Source organism: Mus caroli, unplaced genomic scaffold (genome assembly GCF_978045245.1).
Source record: "Mus caroli unplaced genomic scaffold, Mus_caroli_1 scaffold_18, whole genome shotgun sequence".
In the NCBI taxonomy this organism is placed as follows: domain Eukaryota; kingdom Metazoa; phylum Chordata; class Mammalia; order Rodentia; family Muridae; genus Mus; species Mus caroli.
The window spans coordinates 24,218,001-24,235,814 of NW_028227273.1; the positions used below are offsets into that span (position 1 = coordinate 24,218,001).

Consider the following 17,814-nt stretch of genomic DNA (forward strand, 5'->3'; position numbering starts at 1 on the left):
CCTGGTCTACAGAGTGAGTTCCAGGACAGCCAGGGCTACACAGAGAAACCCTGTCTCGAAAAAACAAAAAAAACAAAAAACAAATGCTATTCTTGGGTGAGCAAAATGACTCATTGAGAAAAGGCATCCGGCCAAGTCTATCAAGCTGAATTCAATCCTGGTTCTTACACAGTAAAGGAGAGAATACTTTCTTGATAGTACTCTCCTGACCTGTATGCACAGCGCACAAGCTCCTCCCACTTCTCTGCCGCAAGCTCCTTCTCCCCGCTTGCGAACAATGAAAAATCCGCTGGGCGTGGTGGCCCACGCCTTTAATCCCAGCACTCGGGAGGCAGAGGAACGCGGATTTCTGAGTTCTCTGAGTTCGAGGTCAGCCTGGTCTACAAAGTGAGTTCCAGGACAGCCAGGGCTACACAGAGAAACCATGTCCCCCCCGCCCCCCCCCAAAAAAAAAACAGCAACTGTGCTTAGCCACAGCCATAGCTCCTGACCTCTGTTTGAGAATCAAAATGTACATAAGACACGTAAGGGTACTTTGATATACATACAAAGTAATGGCAGATATAATTTTGTTTTTTCTTTCCTTTTCTTTCTTTTTTTTTTTTTTTGTATTTTGATTCATTTTAAGAAAGGCATATGTAGTCCAAACTGTCCTAAGATGGCCTTGAACTCTCAACCCTCCTTTCTTTATTTGTTTTGCCAGAACCTTGCTATGTTACTCAGGCTGGCTTTGGACTCACAGAGCTTTTTGCCTATGCTGGGAGTTAAAGGTCTCTCTCTCTCTGCTACTACAACTGGCCTCAATTTGCAACTTTTGTTGCCTCAGGCAGGTTTTTGAGTGCTGAGATGACAGGCATGTACCACCTGCCCCAGCTCTCCATCCCCAGTGGCAAAATGACTTCCTGGAAACACACACACACACACACATACACACGAAGAGGCACACTTCTCAGTGGGTTCTATTTCAAGGTACAGGAAGCAGTTACCTGTATCCCAATAGATAGACATCGGTTTTTCTTAAAGTCTTTCTTCCTATCCTCGGTGGTGACAGTGGCTATGGTGGTGGTGGTGGTGACAGCAGCTGCATTGCTGCCCATATGTTGACTTGCCGGGCCGTGAATCTGGGCGTTTGCAGCCTCGATGGCAGCCGTGAGAGCCTTCATACTGTCCAGACTTTCGGTGGAGTTGCTGAGGCCAGACTGGCTGATCATGTCTCCGCGCTGGCCTTGCCCGTCCATGTAGGCATCCTGCGCAGACTCTGTGCTACTCTGGGCTGTGATAGAAATGAAAGGTTTCGTGGTAGTTCTGGGTGGGACTGGAGGTGGTGTCTTCTTATATGTTGTAATGCAAGATGACACTGGAAGACAGTGAAAGCAAAGACTGTGATTTCTGCATACCGTCAGGGACAGCCATTGGGAGATCAGGGCACACAAAACATTCTGACATTGAACATGACAACAAGGCCATGGGGGGGGGGGTGGGGGGGCCATAGCCGTACCACCTATGGGGTAAACACACCCACAGCAGTGAGGAGGAGAGATTGGAGGACACCCACCCCTGAAACGGAAGCTATAAGTCATTGTGAACTAGATAGGACTAGTCACCTGCAGAAACTGTCTTGGGTAGCAAGGGAGGAACTGAGGAGAAGTTTTGCCTTGCCAGGAATACAGCCAAAGCCAAACAAAGCAGCTTGTTGGGGGATGGTTTGGGGGATGGTGAGCATGTGTGGTCTGAGAGCATCCTGACATGCTTGGGCCACATCAGCCTCCCAATACCTCTATTTTATCCTCTATGGTGTCTGTCAGCCTCTCGAGACCTCTCTCTTCATTCTCTATGGTTTCTGTTTCCTACCTATCTGCCCTTCTTTCTTTGTGCTCCCCGCCCCGCCCCCCCTTTTGTTATTTTGTATAGGTGAACACTGTATAAACCTTTATTCACAAACTTTGCAGAGCACCACCACTCACTAAGAGGACCCCCAACCACCACACAAACTACACACTCATTTATAGATCCGCCTCTGAGCATGTTTGGTCTCTATGATGCCACACCTTGAAGGGACACCCTAAGCCTTCAAGACACATCACCAAGGCAAATGTCTGAATGTATTTCCCTCCGAGGGTGCCATTCCTTCAGGTCCTTTCCGAAGCTACAACCCCTGTATGCACATCTGGTTGCAGTTTTCAGCAACTGGAAAAACTGCAGCCACTTCCCAGCTTCCCATGTAGGGAGCACAGTTTGGAAAACGGAAGATAAAAAGCATCTCCAAGTAGGACCAGATCTTCTGCCCGTGAAGAGCAAGCCCATTGCAGTGGTCTGAAATTGGTCCCCACCGATTCGATTCTGCCCTCTCTTTCCACACCTTCTCCAGGCACACATGGCCTGGAGGGTCAAGGCCCTGTGGGTCAAGGCCCTGTGGGTCAAGCAAACCCACACACAACTCTAACTTGGGTCCTAGCTGCCACTTGGACCATCTCAATAAAGCACTCACTTCCGTTTTGCTTTTTTTTTCTTTCCAATTTTTTTATTAGGTATTTTCTTCATTTACATTACAAATGCTATCCCGAAATTCCCTTATCCCCTCCCCGCCCCCTTGCCCATCCTTCTTTAAAGGTCACCAAGGAAATATCCTATGATGAAGCAGAAACAAGAGGGCCCTATTCTGCTGCCCTGTTCTCTGCTGCCTTGTGATTTAGCGTAATTCCCATGACCATAAGAGAAAGAATCACAGAGATGTTGGCACTGTCCTTCCCACGGAGTGCCTGAGAACCAAAGGAAGAAATCCTGCATTGTCATGTTACAATATGGGCTGGAGAGATGGCTCAGTGGTTAAGAGCACCAACTGCTCTTCCTGAAGGTCCTGAGTTCAAATCCCAGCAACCACATGATGGATGGCTCCCAAATATCCACAATATGACTCTCTGTTCTGGAGTGTCTGAAGACAGCTACAGTGTACTTATATATATATATATGATAAATAAAAAATTTTTTTAAAGTCATGTTACAATCTCACATGCTCAGGAAGACAGGGTGAATATGTAATAGGATGAGGTCACCTTAGTTATGTAGTCTGATGATCGGCAAATACTACATGAAATCTTCCATATATATGTACTGCCAGGGTTAGGGTTTACAGTGACTGATAAGCAATTGAGTTCACCCCCCCCCCCGCCCCTTGCTTCTGCCGTCAGACTAGCTCAGAGTAAGCGCCTACCCAGACTCAGATTCAATCCCCTGGCTCATGCATCTGGATAAGTCATGGAAACTGGAGTGGACTGGTAAGTTGCGTCCTATACTTTTAACCCCTGCGTTGCTGTCTCTTGTCTCCCAGACAGAGGTAAAGTGGTAGCCCTGTTTGTGATGCTGCTGTCTCAGTCACTGTTTGAAGACCCAAAAAGATTAGAGAAGGGAGGGCCGTGATTAGGATGTCCACTCCCACCTGAACATAATGATGTCAGACCGGGACATGACTTCTAAGACAAGTCTTTTTTTTTTTTTTTATTTTTATTATATATAAGTACACTGTAGCTGTCCTCAGACACTCCAGAAGAGGGAGTCAGATCTCATTAAGGATGGTTGTGAGCCACCATGTGGTTGCTGGGATTTGAACTTCAGACCTTCGGAAGAGCAGTCGGGTGCTCTTACCCACTGAGCCATCTCACCAGCCCCAAGACAAGTCTTTATGATGTGAAGTCATTATTTCGCTCAAAACCTATTCTCAGGGGATTTATCCCACTTACTTTCCAAAGAAACTACATGGTGCACCCCAGCACACAGGCAGTGTGCACTCCAGCATATAATGTGTACCCCAGCACACAGTGTGGACCCCAGCATACAGTGTGGACCCCAGCATACAGTGTGGACCACAGCACACTGTGCATCCCAGCATACAGTGTGGAACCCAGCACACCGTGTGGACCCCAGCATACAGTGTGGAACCCAGCATACAGTGTGCACCCCAGAATACAGTGTGCACCCCGGCAAGATTTGAACTCTTCATCCTTCTGCTCCAATGTGCTGGTAGTACTGGAGTGGACTCCCATACTTAACTCAAAGTTGTCAAAATATTATTTATTTACTTATTTTTATTTATATGAGTACACTGTAGCTGTCTTCAGACACACCAGTAGAGTGTGCATCGGATCCCATTACAGATGGCTGTGAGTCACTGAAAAGGTCAGCTTTGCAACTTTGGAAGGTGATGAAACACTCGCCCCTCTAGTAGGGAGAGGCTAATTAACATTTCTCAGACCACTGGGCAGGATCTGACCTGAGGGTGGGGACACATTCTGCAGGATGCAGGACGGACCCTTGCCCACCTTCGGACAAGGCAAATCCTTTGTCACCAATCAGTTTAAAGGGTACACCGCTCCGCCAATCATATTGTGTCTAGTTGCATCACTCGCTGCCTGGGTGATGGTAAGACTCCAGTACACTGGAACAATAAATTCCTCTTGCTTTTTGCATCGATCTCAACTCTACGTGGTTTACTCTGGGGGGTCCCTGATAAGCTAAGGCTCCCTGGAGTCTTACACCACTATGTGGTTGCTAGGAATTGAACTCAGGACCTCTGCGAGAGCAGTCAGTGCTCTTAACCTCTGAGCCATCTCTCCAGCCCAACTGTCTACTTTCTCAATGAAAGACAGTGCTGGTGTGGCAAGCCTCAGGGAACTCTGGGGTGTGGGTGGAGTGGTGGTGGTGGTGGTGGTGGTGGGTGGGTGGGTCAGGAGAAGGCTTTCTGGAAGTTCAAGTAGACTCTGCCCACTTTGGTCATCCTCTGTCAGCTCCTAAGCACAGATGTTAGGTGGTCACTGAACACACAGGCAAGCAGGGGCAGGGACCACCTTCTTGTTGGTTTCTTTGTACCCACTTAAGATTTATTTTAAATTATGTGAAGAAGTGTGTGCTTGAGCTAGTTTGTGCAGGTGCCTGAGAGGGACTTTTATTGGTGTTGTTTCTGTGGTATTAGATCTTTGAACCCAGGGCCACAAGCTTGCTAACCTACAGTTTTGCCCCTGAGTCCCAGGCTGTTACCAGACTGAACTTGTATAAAAGAGTTATTAATCAAGCCCAGACTCATTCACCCTAAAACCACGTGGTGGAGAGAAAGAACCAGATCTTGCAAGTGGTACTCTGATCTTCCAGTGCACACCAGATCGCGCATATGAGATCACACAAGTGCATACAAAACAAATGAGAGAAATTAAAAGAACAAGACCTGCATGAGTCTGAGAGAGGGCTCGATCGTAAACACACCAGCTGCCAAGCTTCACAGCCTGAGTCAATCCCCAGATACCCACATGGCAGAAGGTGACAACCGACTCTCAAAAGTTGTCCTCTGGCTTCCACATGCACATCGTGGCATGCATATGTCCATACACATACAAAATAAGTAGATGCAATTTTAATTAACAACAGCAACACCAAAAACATCAGGCTTAGTGGTTAATCCTGACACTAGAGTGGCAGGCAGATTTCTGTGAGCTTGATGCCTACATGGTGTGTGTGTGTGTGTGTGTGTAATATTATAAATAAACAAACAAAACAAATCTGTAAGATGTGTAGTCACACATTGTTCATACACAGAACAGAAGGACATTATTCTTCTGTAGTGAAGACTCATTTCCTGGGAAGGCGCACAAGCACAGATCAGTCAATTTTCTTTCTTTCTTTTAAAAGATTTATTTAAATTTATGCATAAGATTTTTGCCCCCCCCCCCCCCCCCGTGCATGTCTGTCCACCACACGCATACCTGCTGCCTGCGGAGATAAAAAAAAAAAAAAAAATGCACCGGATCCTGTGAAGCTGGTGATGGGATGGTCATAAGCCCTCACGTGGGTGCTGGGAATGGAACACAGGTCCTCTGCAAGGGCTCTGGACCTCTGAGCCATCTCTTCAGCTGGTGGATCCCTGTGAGTTTGAGGCCAACTTGGTCTACATAGCAAGTTCCAGGACAGCCAGGGCTATGTAGAAATCTTGTTGCAGTCTCAAAAAGGTCTGCCTTTAATCCTCAGAACTACCAAACAAACAATTTTAAAAAGAGAAAATACCTAAGTATATATAAAAAATTAACAAAATGTTGCAGAATCTCTGCCCAACAGAGTCCACATGGAAAAATTACTGCCCTATTTCAAAAATATTTACAGCTTCCCCCTTTTCAGGCCACCCAGAGAGATGTTGGTGGTTTGTGGTGATAGACACACTCGCTTGCCAGCCCACCTCTGGGAGGTACAGTGCACCCCACAGTAGTTAGTATGCATTCTGGCTCCTGGGAGGTGCCTGCGTGAGAATGACTTCCACTCAAGGCATCCTCCACGGAAAACACTTTTCCCTGTCACTGAATGGAAAAAAAAAAAAAAAAAGCGGCTCTGAGCTAGCGGAGGAGGGAGGGGCCGGCAATAACTCTTGCAGTCATCCACACCCTCGCCAGTTGGTGGTTACCGGGATCCCAGACACTTCCTAATGCCAGACAAATGCCCCAAGCCTCAGCATGTCTGGCTTGAAGATCTATTCAACTGATAGCCCCCGCCTTTTCGAGGGAGAGCCCCATTGCCCGGGCTAATCAAACAAAACATTGTTCTCAGAAGGCAGGAAGAAAGGAAAAGCTTGTCTCTTGGCTGCAATGTTTGGGATTCATATCTCTATATAAAAACATAATACATATTCCCAACTAAAAGGTTGCTACAAAACTTGGAATTCCGGAGGCGTGGCTGGTTTGCACAGAGCGTGCACTGTATAGAAATCCCGGGAGGGGAGGAATCTGAAAGCTAAGTGCCATTAAAAGGAAGGGGGTGGGGTGGGGGGAAGCCCCTGGCACTTGATGCCTGTAAATGATGTAAGACACAGCCACTCCTCTATTAGACCTGCAACCAAACTAGACTCAGATCCGTCGCAGCTGCCCTCCAAATGTCAGCGTCAGTGCTGGGCAAAGCTTGAAACCCCACCAGGCTTCAGGAGAGCCATTCTCACCCACATTTTCCCCCGAGCAATCTTAGGAACCCGGCAACAGGTAACGTGGCAACCTTTGACTTCTAAAAGGCGAGTGGGATAATTTCAGGGAACAAACGGATTGTTTTTGAGCCAGCTGCCTCTCGCCTAACTGCCCCCGCACCCAACCTCCTCCCTCCCAAGACAAAGTCTGGGAAAACAAATTTAAGTGCTGCAGGCTGTCCTGCTCTCGCGCGCGCCCTGGTGGCCAACATCGGAACAACATGCACGTGTTCGGAACTGCGGCAGTTCCCGCTGGTAAGTTTTGTGGAAGTGTGCCGACCTGTCTCTGGTGCAGAGATGGAATCCATTCAAAATGTCCCCATTTTTGTTGTTGTTTTCGAGATAGGGTAGATATTTAGCCTTGGCTGTCCTGGAACTCACTATGTAGACTAGGCTGGCTTATAACTAGGAGGTCTACCTGCTTCTGTCTCCTGAGTGCTGAGATTAAAAGTAAACGCTAGCAGACTTAGCTGCAGTGTCTTCACTTTTATTTAAGCACATTGACAATATCCACTGAATGAAACCTCTGGACTCAGACGACCCCCCCCCCCCCCCAATCAGTGAGGGAGAATACTGGGAAAAGGGTCTGGTAAACATTGCAGGAGGTTCGGGCCTATGATTTCTTCCTTTTGAGGTCGATGTGGGAAGACCAGGGTTTAAGATCAGCCTGGACTCCTTACTCAGGCTTTGTCTTGAAAAAGCATCAACAAAACGTGATCCTGCTGTGATTACTCCCATTTTCCCTGTTTGTCTCGATGTATATTCCACATACAGACACCTTTTGGGTTTGAAGCTTTCCCAGTCAGCCCTGCTGGGTTCCTGTGTTATAAGGATTGCTGAAGATTTCCACACTGCCAGATCAGCTTCCCAGACTGCAGCTACACCCAGTAAAATGCCAGCGGCTGTGTTTTTAGGCTGTCTGATCCTCTTAGACACTGCCCCACCCCCTTTCCAATGTTGGGCAGAAATGGAGGTCCAGTTCCGAGTCGCTGTTAGCCCACAGGACCTGGCTGCTTCCTGGCTCTGCATCTGGAAACGGTACACGGAAGCTTGAGAGGTTCAGATCAAAGTACCTGGTCTTCTCAGAAACTTTCATTAATTAACTAAATTAGAGGACACTGAAGAATACTGGAGGTGTCTCTTCAGAAGGCACGGGGTCCAGGGGTTAAGGTCTGAGCCCTGCAGTAGACCTTCACGAAGCTTAACAATCAAATCATACTATAAGCCAAAAACAGCCCATGCCTGAAACTAGGAGATGTTAGAGTTGTTTTTGCCCACATCATGTAAGGGCAAAGGTTAAGGCCTGGGGGGTCTGAGTAAGCTTGGTAGGGCCGCTGGCCTGTGTGAACCACACAGCCTTTCTAGAGCCTGGGAACCGTGTGTTGAAATCGGGACATTTCGCTCTTCAGGGTTACTAATTTCCCAGGCAGCGGGTGTTGTTCCCAGATGGGAATACGATCTCTCTAGCACTTCATCTCCCGGCTTTGCCAACAGGTGCTATTGAGTCAACTGTGCACACAGACGACCGTCCTGGCACATTCATCACCGGGAAGATTTCATTGCCATTTGTTCCATGACTTTCTGGATTTTTTTCTACCCCTGACTCAGACACAGTCACTTCCTCTTACGCTTAGGGAATTGTTTTTTGTTTTTTTTTGTTTTTTTCTTTCTTTTTTTTTCTTTTTCAGCATTTGTAATCGTGTGTTTTTCAAAATATGTCCCCATCTGGCCTACAGGTCTTCCTGAGTTGAATGAACTGTTTACAGAAGGGAGAGATTCAGGGCCCAAGGTCAGGGTTACAGAATTATATAAGGCTTCCTGTTTGGGCAGCTGGTCTACCAAGCCCTCAGGGCAGACTGAGTTTTGGCGGAAGCCGGCTGCCCATTGGGTGTGGTGGCATATACCTGTAGCTCAGGAATATCAGAAGTTCAAGGGTTTGGTTTTGAACCCCTGTCCAAAGCAACTGAGGTGTATGCTTTACATATCAAAGCAGACCTGGCCTCCAGGTTCTCCCAGCATCCCTCACTCCCTACCTGGCATACCCTGCTCCCATCCTTGAATTTTCCAGTCCAAGGCTGGGTTGCCATTCCCGTAGAGGCTCCTTCCTATCCAATCCTGATGTTTGGGTCTCTCTCTTTCCTCTCCTTTTCCCTCTTTGTTTGAGGACTCTTTCTCTCCTCCCCGTCTCCCCCCACCTCCAGAGCAGCTTCCCAAGAAACCTGCCTTTAATCTAGTCTGATCTGTCTTGAATGGACTCATTTTTGAACATGCACAGGCTTTTCTTTGCTATTCTCTATATACAGACAGTATAACAACTATTTGCTTGGTGTAGGTCTACATAATTTTTAGCATGCAGGAGGCTGAGGCAGGGGGGATTGCAAATGGAAAGCCAGCCTGTGCTACAAGTTGAATATTTGTCTCAGAAAACTAACATCTAGCCATGTGGGTTGGTGAACATTTGTAAGCCCAGAACTTGGGAGGCAGAGGCAGGAGGATCTCTATGAGTTTGAGGTTTTTGCAGTCTATATAGCAAGTTCCAGGCTATCCAGAGTGAGACTTATGGGTCTACATCAGTATTAGAGTATATATGTATATATATATATATATATATATATATATATATATATATACACACACACACATATATATATATTTCTATATCAGTAGTAGAGTGCTTAGCTGGTATTGGGCAGGTCTTGGGTTTGATCTCTAGAACCACAAAATAAAAAAACAATATTTATTGCACTTAGAAAGAAATTGAATTTCTGTAAGAAGTAATCTCAAAATGGCTTATAGTATATTGCAGGATGTGCAACAGGCTATATGCAAATACTATACACGAGACAGTAGCTGAGTGTTCTAGTACACTAGGACACAGCACATGAGGGTCTACAGTCAATGCTCCAAAGCTACCAAAGCTACTACATAGGCAGTTGTCGCCAGTTCTGTGGGTACTCGTCAAGTGCTGGCTAAGCTCAGCTACGACTAGTCGGCTTTTGACACAGAGCTAGTACGTCAAACGCCAGTGTTGATATGCTCGGATAGCCATCCATGCCTGAGGCCTGGGATTCTCTTCTCAGCATCATTAACGTGAGGAATGTCTCTCCACTGTCTCCCGTGCCTTATCCAACTAACATCGTCCCTTGTCTGCCTCGTGGCACACTCAGGTCCGATGAGATTGCTGCTGCGGGCCCGGGCTACCAAACCTCCCTTATCTGTGACTGCTTTTCCTCCCACGAGTTCTTTCCACTCACCATTACTGGGTTTTTGTCTCCCACAGCCTAGGCTGGCCTAGAACTCGCTGTGTACCTGAAGCCGACCTCGAGCTCCTCATCCTCCAGCTTTGACTTTCCAAGCGTTGGAATTAGACAAGCCATGGTAGTTGTCCTCCCTTCTGAGAACCTTCATTGTTTTGATATTGAGCTTGAACCACCTTGAACTTCTGATCTCCCTCACCTCCTAAGGGGCGGGGCTAAGCCATTTATTTATTTATTTAATTTTTTATTTATATGAAGTACTGCGACTAAAACCATTACTTTTTTTTTTTTTTTTTTTTTTGCATGCTAGTCAAGTACTCCACAAACTTAGTTGCACCTTCAGACTGGTTTGAAAGTCTCTTATTTTAGGTTACACTCACGGTTTCCCTTCTCATTTCAACAGAACTAGCATGGAGTCCCTGAGTGTTAGGACAAACCCAAATGGGGACCACAAACGTCTGCCGGCCTGGGTTTAGTAAACCGATCTCAGCCACGATGCACTCTTCCTCGGGCCAAGGCCAAAGCGCGCTCGGGAATGGGAGGAGAGTACCCAGAGCATGGTATTCCTCTGTGTTGCTTCAGGAAGTGAGAGGCCTGTTCACAGATCACATCTACCGAGCCCGGGTCTTCTAAGTCCTGACTGCCTCAGGTGATGCCTCCTTGTCTCAGTGCCTGGCACTGAGAGCAGCCTGAAGAATGAGGTCGGGAATCTTGTGCCTTGGAAACCGCGATTTGTCGAGAAGCCAGAAAGGAAACCGTTCTTTCCTTCCTGTTAGTTCCAGCAGGGTCCGTGGGAGGTGCAAGCCTCCCAGGGTCTCTGAAGGTAAGCTCTTAATTATTCATCTCACTCCTTCCTCCTTTTTCTTTTTTTTTAGATTTATTTATTTATTATATGTAAGTACACTGTAGCTGTCTTCAGACACTCCAGAAAAGGGAGTCAGATCTCGTTACGGATGGTTGTGAGCCACCATGTGGTTGCTGGGATTTGAACTCTGGACCTTCGGAAGAGCAGTCGGGTGCTCTTACCCACTGAGCCATCTCACCAGCCCCTTCCTCCTTTTTCTTTTTTTTTTTTTTTTTAAAGATTTATTTATTTATTTATTTATTTATTTATTTATTTATTTATTATATGTAAGTACACTGCAGCTGTCTTCAGACAATCCAGAAGAGGGCGTCAGATCTCGTTACGGATGGTTGTGAGCCACCATGTGGTTGCTGGGATTTGAACTCTGGACCTTCGGAAGAGCAGTCGGGTGCTCTTACCCACTGAGCCATCTCACCAGCCCCCCTTCCTCCTTTTTCAAAGGTCTACAAGTTAATCTGTATTGGCCTCAGCCGTACAGAGAAAGGATGCGGGTTAGGATGCGGGTTTCTTATGTATACTCAGATAGCAAGAGCAGCCCCGAGAAGGACAGACTGTCTTTAACTGCTGCTCATCGACAGCTGAGGGCACAAATCTGAAGAAACTTTCCAGGTGCTCCTCGGGGATCTTTCTGACTACAAGACTATTTAAAGTATCCCTGAGGGCTGAACTTGTCCTGCCTCTGTAGCGTATAGCCCTGCCATAGAGCACACACCTACCATGTACAGGGATGTATTTCTAGCATGGAAAAAAGAGACAGGTGGGGCGCGGATGCTTGTCATTTGCCAAAAATTTCAGTTAAAGGAAACAAAACCCAACAACCTTCCAGTCCCTTTGAAGTCAAGATTAAAATTGGTATCAAGTTACTCCAACCTCCATCCCCCATTCACTGAGTGTTAATGAACCCAAGGCTGTAGCTGGTCTCTTTGAATTCCAAAAACAACCCTGCAGAGGAGGGTGTAGTCAGCAGATTAAAAGGGGTTGGGGGGAGGCCAAGAGAGAGGTTGCTTTGCCCCAGCTCTCCCAGGATAGAGCAGGCCTGGAAGACGTCCTTCCCACCGAAGCCTACTTATTTTTCAGACATGCCACTGTATCTGCTGTCTAATAATAGGTGAACACTTGTAGTCCTAGCTCTGGAAAGGTAGAGGTAGAGGGATCAGGTGTTAAGGCTAGCCTCTGCTACATTGTGAGTTCAAGGCCAGCCTGGGCTAGATGAGACATTGTCTCAAAACAATAACAATGACAAAAAGATTCTCTCCAAGAGAACCCGTGCTGTGCTGCTGGAGTGCTGGTTGGAAAACAACCAGCCAACAACTCCTGGAACTCCCAGTCCTGGGGATTGCACACCGCTGACCTACAGTGATTCAATACTTGATAGTAGCTGTGAAACTCGTGCTGTCGGCTTACTGTTAATAGTTTTTCTCAGGTCTAACGGTTCCAAGGTCGGATTTTGAGTGACAGTTTTCAGAAATGTGGCTGGTGGAGTCATGTCTCAAACCCACATGTCAACTCTTAGTATATATAGATATATATAGCATATATACTCTACATATACACTATATACTGCATATACTATATTATATACACACACACACACACTTGTGTGTGTGTGTGTGGTATTGGTATTGGACCACCAATAGAGAGTAGAGGGTATACAAGGTTTTATATTTTAATTTTGTTTTATTTTGAGCCATGTAGTATGTAGCTCTGGCTGGCCTAGACCTCTGTAAACCAGTCTACTCTTGAAGATCTGCCTGCCTCTGTTCCCTGCATGCTGGGGTTAAAGGCATGAGCCACCTAGTTTAAAAGTATAGTTGAGGCTGGCCTAGAACTCCTGATCTTCCCATCTCAGCCTCTTCAGCATATCCAGCTGGTGTGCAGTCAGGTTTGGTAGGCGTTCATCTGCCATTGCTTTGGAATAGTTCTGGGTGTCTGTTGGTTCACCAGCGCACAAGACAAACTTTGTTAGTTTTTACGGGAATGCTAGAGGTCCCGCCGGGAGGGACCTGTCACAGGTTAGGAGGATGTCTGCATTCCAAATGGTACTGTATGCTGGGACTTCTGAGATAAACATTGTATAATCAATGTTGTGTTATCTGAAGGACTTTTTCCTGTTCCTTGCCCACAGGTCAACTTCATAGATAGCTTCTTTTTTTTTTTTCTCCTGACAGGAGGGTGGGTCCATGGTAGGTTCTGTGGGGGCCGTTTGGCTACAGTTTGTTTACAAATGAACTTTTCATTCATTGGAAGTCTACACAGATCATCTTTAAATGCATGGCTCAGTGTTCTAGTTTAGACTCGGGCGATTCTGAAATAATTGTTGGTTGCACCTTGCATTACAGAATAAACTGAGGTGCTATAGCGCCTGCCTAGCATCTGGGGGAACCTCACCTCCAGCATTGTCAAAACAATCTTTTCAAACTGATGTGTGGGTACACAGATATGTTAGTGAGCTTCATGGGTGACTGATCAAACATTCGACATGCTTATGACCCCAAAGCAGCCCTGCTCCCACTTCCTGGTGTGTGTTAGATCCTTGTTTTTAAAATGAATCATAAAAATGAAGGGCAATAAAAAAAATCTTTTTTTTTCTTTCCGATTTCTAATACCTCGGGTGAGATTTCATTAAATAATAATTTTGGGCTGACAGCTATTCGGTGGGTAAATCCCACTTGCTGCAATGCCTGCTCGCCCGAGTTCAATCCCTGGAACCTACAGGGCAGGAGAACAGCTCCGGCAAGTGGCCTCTAACCTTGGTGTGTGCCCTTTCTCAATAAAGAAATGACTGTAAAAGAACAAATCCAAAAGGCAGCCATGAACACTAAAAACCTCCTGAGCGTTGGTATCGCCCGGCTTGGTGCCTTGAATGGAACAGGCTCCAGGCTGACTTTGCTCATCACTGAAACTGCCCAGTCACTGTGGCTTTCGTCCCAATCCGAAATCCCAGGAGAAGGATCTGGAATGAAGGAAAAACCGAGGCAAGTAGGGCTAGGGCGCAGATGTAAATCAGCTAAGGATGAAACCGTAGAGAAGAGAAACCTTTTTGATGGCCGCTGCCCCGAGGTTCAGCCCGTTTGAGTTGCTGATAACCCTGTCAGGCCCTCAGATAAAGCCCAGTCTTGTCACACTGGGCACCTGGCGGCTGAGAGGCAATAAAACGTAGCCTAATCTCCTAAGGGTGGAGTTAGGCCGAGCTTTGCAGGCTGTAATTATAGCTCTAGAATTGCGGTCCTCCACCGAGGAACCGGAAGGGGAAAGGGGAGACGATGGTTTGAGGCAGCTCGAAATTGTGGTTTCTTTCTTTCCTTGGATTTAAAAGGAGAAGCGAGCCAATCAAGGAAAAGGGGGTGGGAAAAACAGCTAGGAGCTAGGCTCCCTCGATAGGGGTTAACCAGCTTTCCTAACCGTCAGGTAAAGAGGCTCAGCTGCTGAGAATAATCCCAGAAAGTTTTAAGTAGGAGCCTTTCTTTCTACACGTAAATAGCCGAGTCATTGCCTTGCTAAACCAGGAAGTTAGATACCAGAGCCGGCAGTGACTCATTTGTTGCCCTACGCTCTGGCTGTTGGATAAAAGTTAGGAAGAGCAAGAAATCGACTTTAAATCCCAGCTCTGTAAGGGAATTCCTCCCGGGAGGGATGAATGCCATCCGCACAAAGGAGCCCCGTTGACATCTCATTTACAATCTCCCTCCAGGACACAGACAAGACCGCCTCCGTAAACCGGCTCAGAAACATCCATTGTTCAAATTTTCCCATTAGCAACAAGCCGCCTAGGCTTTGCAAAAGAAAAGATTTGGTAGGAGGAAGCCTGGGGATGGGGAGGGACTGGGAAGGCTGCGCAAAGAGACAGGAAAGACATCCTTGAGCCTCTCTGCGAGAGAGTGCGTGCAGAATAAACTTCATGGTGTTTCTATCTTTTAGTTTCCCTAAGAAATGCCTGGAAGAGTCCCAGACTAGTAATTGTGAACTCTAAATTTCATGTTAGCCCAGTGCAGAAACTTCTGTCAACACGATTGATAAATAGACCATGCTCTACCTAACACACATATTCTCCGTCTTGGAAAAACCTGATTCCACCACAGCAAAGCCCAGCTAAGTCTTTAGTAGACATTGTTCTGAGTAGTCCTCAAACCTACACCGGCACACAGAGTTCTTGGTCAGCTCCATCATTTTGTTTCTTGCCTTACTAAAGCTTGAAAAGTTTTGTAATTATACAATGCTGTTTTTTGGATACACCTTAAATTACAGAATACATTTGGATTTACAAAACAAAAACAAAAACAAAAACAAAAAAAAAAAAAACAGAGGTGGGATTTTAAAAAACAAACCAAGACAAACCAAACCAAACCAAACCACTCTATCTTTATACACCTTGTCTAGCCCCAAATCCATGACTTTTGAGAACCTATGGTTCAAGCCTAAATTCTGGCCGTGATCTTTCTGATCCTCCTCCTGTCTCAGCTCATTCTGCATTCGCTGTATGTCCTGTTTGCTCCATTCTGGGTCTCTGAATCTTTCTATTTATTAATTCCTCTCTGGAGTGTCACAGCCACTTCCTACCTTAGGTTTCTACACCTCCAGGTTGTGATTTATTAATGAGTCATGGGATCAGCCGAGTGAGTCATGCAGTTTCGCTGTTTAGAAAGTGTTTAAATAGAAATACTAGCGTGCCCTGTGGTTAGGAAAGGCATCGTTGCATGAAGTGTGTTTGTCCAGACCTGCGTACAAAGTAGGGGACAGGCCAAATGCTTTTGTTTGTCAAAAGTATTTTCTAATTGGGCATCCTGGATGATCAATTTTTCCCTGCATTCAAAGTGCTGTAAGTACTTGGAGCCACAGCCTGTCACCCTGGCTTACAAATGTCCCCTGAGGAAGGTATCCTGGCTGGGGCTGAGGACCCCGCCCCTTCCCATTCTGCTAGCCTTCAGGTCCCAGGATCCCCATTTCCTGACCAATCATACTTTAGTTTATTCAAGCACTCAAGTTTCCTTACTTTGCCTTGGGATTCCTACTGATGGGACTCTTCTCTGTCCTGGTCCTGGTACCAGTGTGGCTGTCACCACCTGCTGGAAGACATCTGCACTGTCCTTCCAAATGGCTCTCCTCTGAGAAGCAGGGGCTCTACTCTTCTGGTTTGACAGGGTAGTCACCGTATTCTGTTATCTTCCCAGTTCCTTCTGAAAAATTTTAAAGATCTATCTATCTATCTATCTATTTATTTAATATATGTGAGTACACTTTAGCTGTGTGTAGCAGACACACCAGAAGAGGGCATCAGATCTTATTACGGATGGCTGTGAGCCACTATGTGGTTGCTGGGAATTGAACTCAGGACCTCTGGAAGAGCAGTCGGTGCTCCTAACTGCCGAGCCATCTCTCTAGCCCCTCCTGAATTTAAGTCTGCAAGTGGGCATTCCGTTGGCAGATGTGTTGCCTTGTGTGTGGCCTATGTGACTGGTTCATTCTTTGTTCCACCCTCATCTTGGTTTTCTCTGTGGAGAGGATGTCTTTATACCTGAAGTCCCTCTTCTGGTGAACTGGTCAAAGCTGGTTGGATCTGATATGCAGCCGGAGTGACTACTACATGCTAAATGACATGCCTTCCAAAGTCATGACACTTGTCAACTGCCAAGGACACAACAGGGGAGAGGGAAGGCCACCTCAACAGGAGTTGAGTGGTCCAGAAGGCAGTACCCAAGTTCTCTGAGAAACAAACCTTTAGGCACCCCCAGAACAGACATGGATGCTTCTCTATGTTAGCTTGTTCCTGCTTTCACTCAGTCAGCTGTAACCTCCTGACCCCCAAAGATTGGAAAGTTGATTTTCAGCATTCATTTTCTTACTCTTGGACAGGGATGAAAGACTCTATCACTCAACTGATGCCTAGGACAGGTGTGGCTGCCGTGGGCCCATGTAAGCCCAGAGCTGTCTCACAGCAGGATGCATGTGGAAACATAACAGTAAACTCAAGACCTCCCCATACCAGCTGGGACCAGCATGGCCTGAGATGACAGCTAACTGCCTGGTATTATGACATCTCCATAGCCTGGGCCTTGCAAAATTCCTGTTATCATCCATCTGGCTCTATGTCACACCCCCAACCTCCATATAAGGACAGAAAAGTCGTGTAAACCCTATTCTAGAAATCCCTGCCCTGCCGACCGTGATGTAGCACATGAAACCATCTTCCCCTCTATCACAGGGTTAGGGTTAGAAGGTACTGGTGCTAAGAAGCATTGTTCTAACCTTGAGTCCTCAGACTAGCATCTTTCTGTCCTTCTGCCCTCAGATTATCATTGTCTGACCTTCAGCCCTCAGACTAGCACCCCCTTCCAAACTTTTTTGTTTGTTTGTTTTTGTTTTTTCAAGACAGGGTTTCTCTGTATAGCTCTGGCTGTCCTGGAACTCACTTTGTAGACCAGGCTGGCCTTGAACTCAGAAATCCACCTGCCTCTGCCTCCCAAGTGCTGGGATTAAAGGCATGTGCCACCACCTCCCGGCTCCTCACAAACTTTCAAAATAACTTTGCTTAGTCAGAATTCAGACACCAGGGCTGTGAAAGATAAGAACGGCTTGTTCTCCATCTGGGTGTGATAACACTGGAAGATCAGCAGTGTCATCTGGGCTACTACATGGTAACTTTGAAGCCAATCTGGACCTCACAGGACTGAGAAGTAAAAGAGACCTGAAGCCAAGGCCAAACAGCT

At 46.5% G+C, this 17,814-nt stretch overlaps 1 protein-coding gene across 23 annotated transcripts in view; it reads right to left on the reverse strand.

Annotated features, from left to right (window-relative positions):
* Dlgap1 (DLG associated protein 1) overlaps nt 1–17,814 on the reverse strand; it is an 874,571-nt gene that overhangs the window by 58,631 nt on the left and 798,126 nt on the right. For 18 of the 23 annotated variants that reach the window (XM_085833091.1, XM_021186022.2, XM_021186021.3 and 15 more), the window contains one exon: nt 987–1,357. In XM_085833091.1, coding sequence (XP_085689217.1) covers nt 987–1,357 — 371 coding nt within the window. The remainder of the gene's footprint in view (nt 1–986; nt 1,358–17,814) is intronic. The other 5 variants (XM_029471242.2, XM_021186024.2, XM_021186032.3 and 2 more) reach the window with 1 other exon arrangement.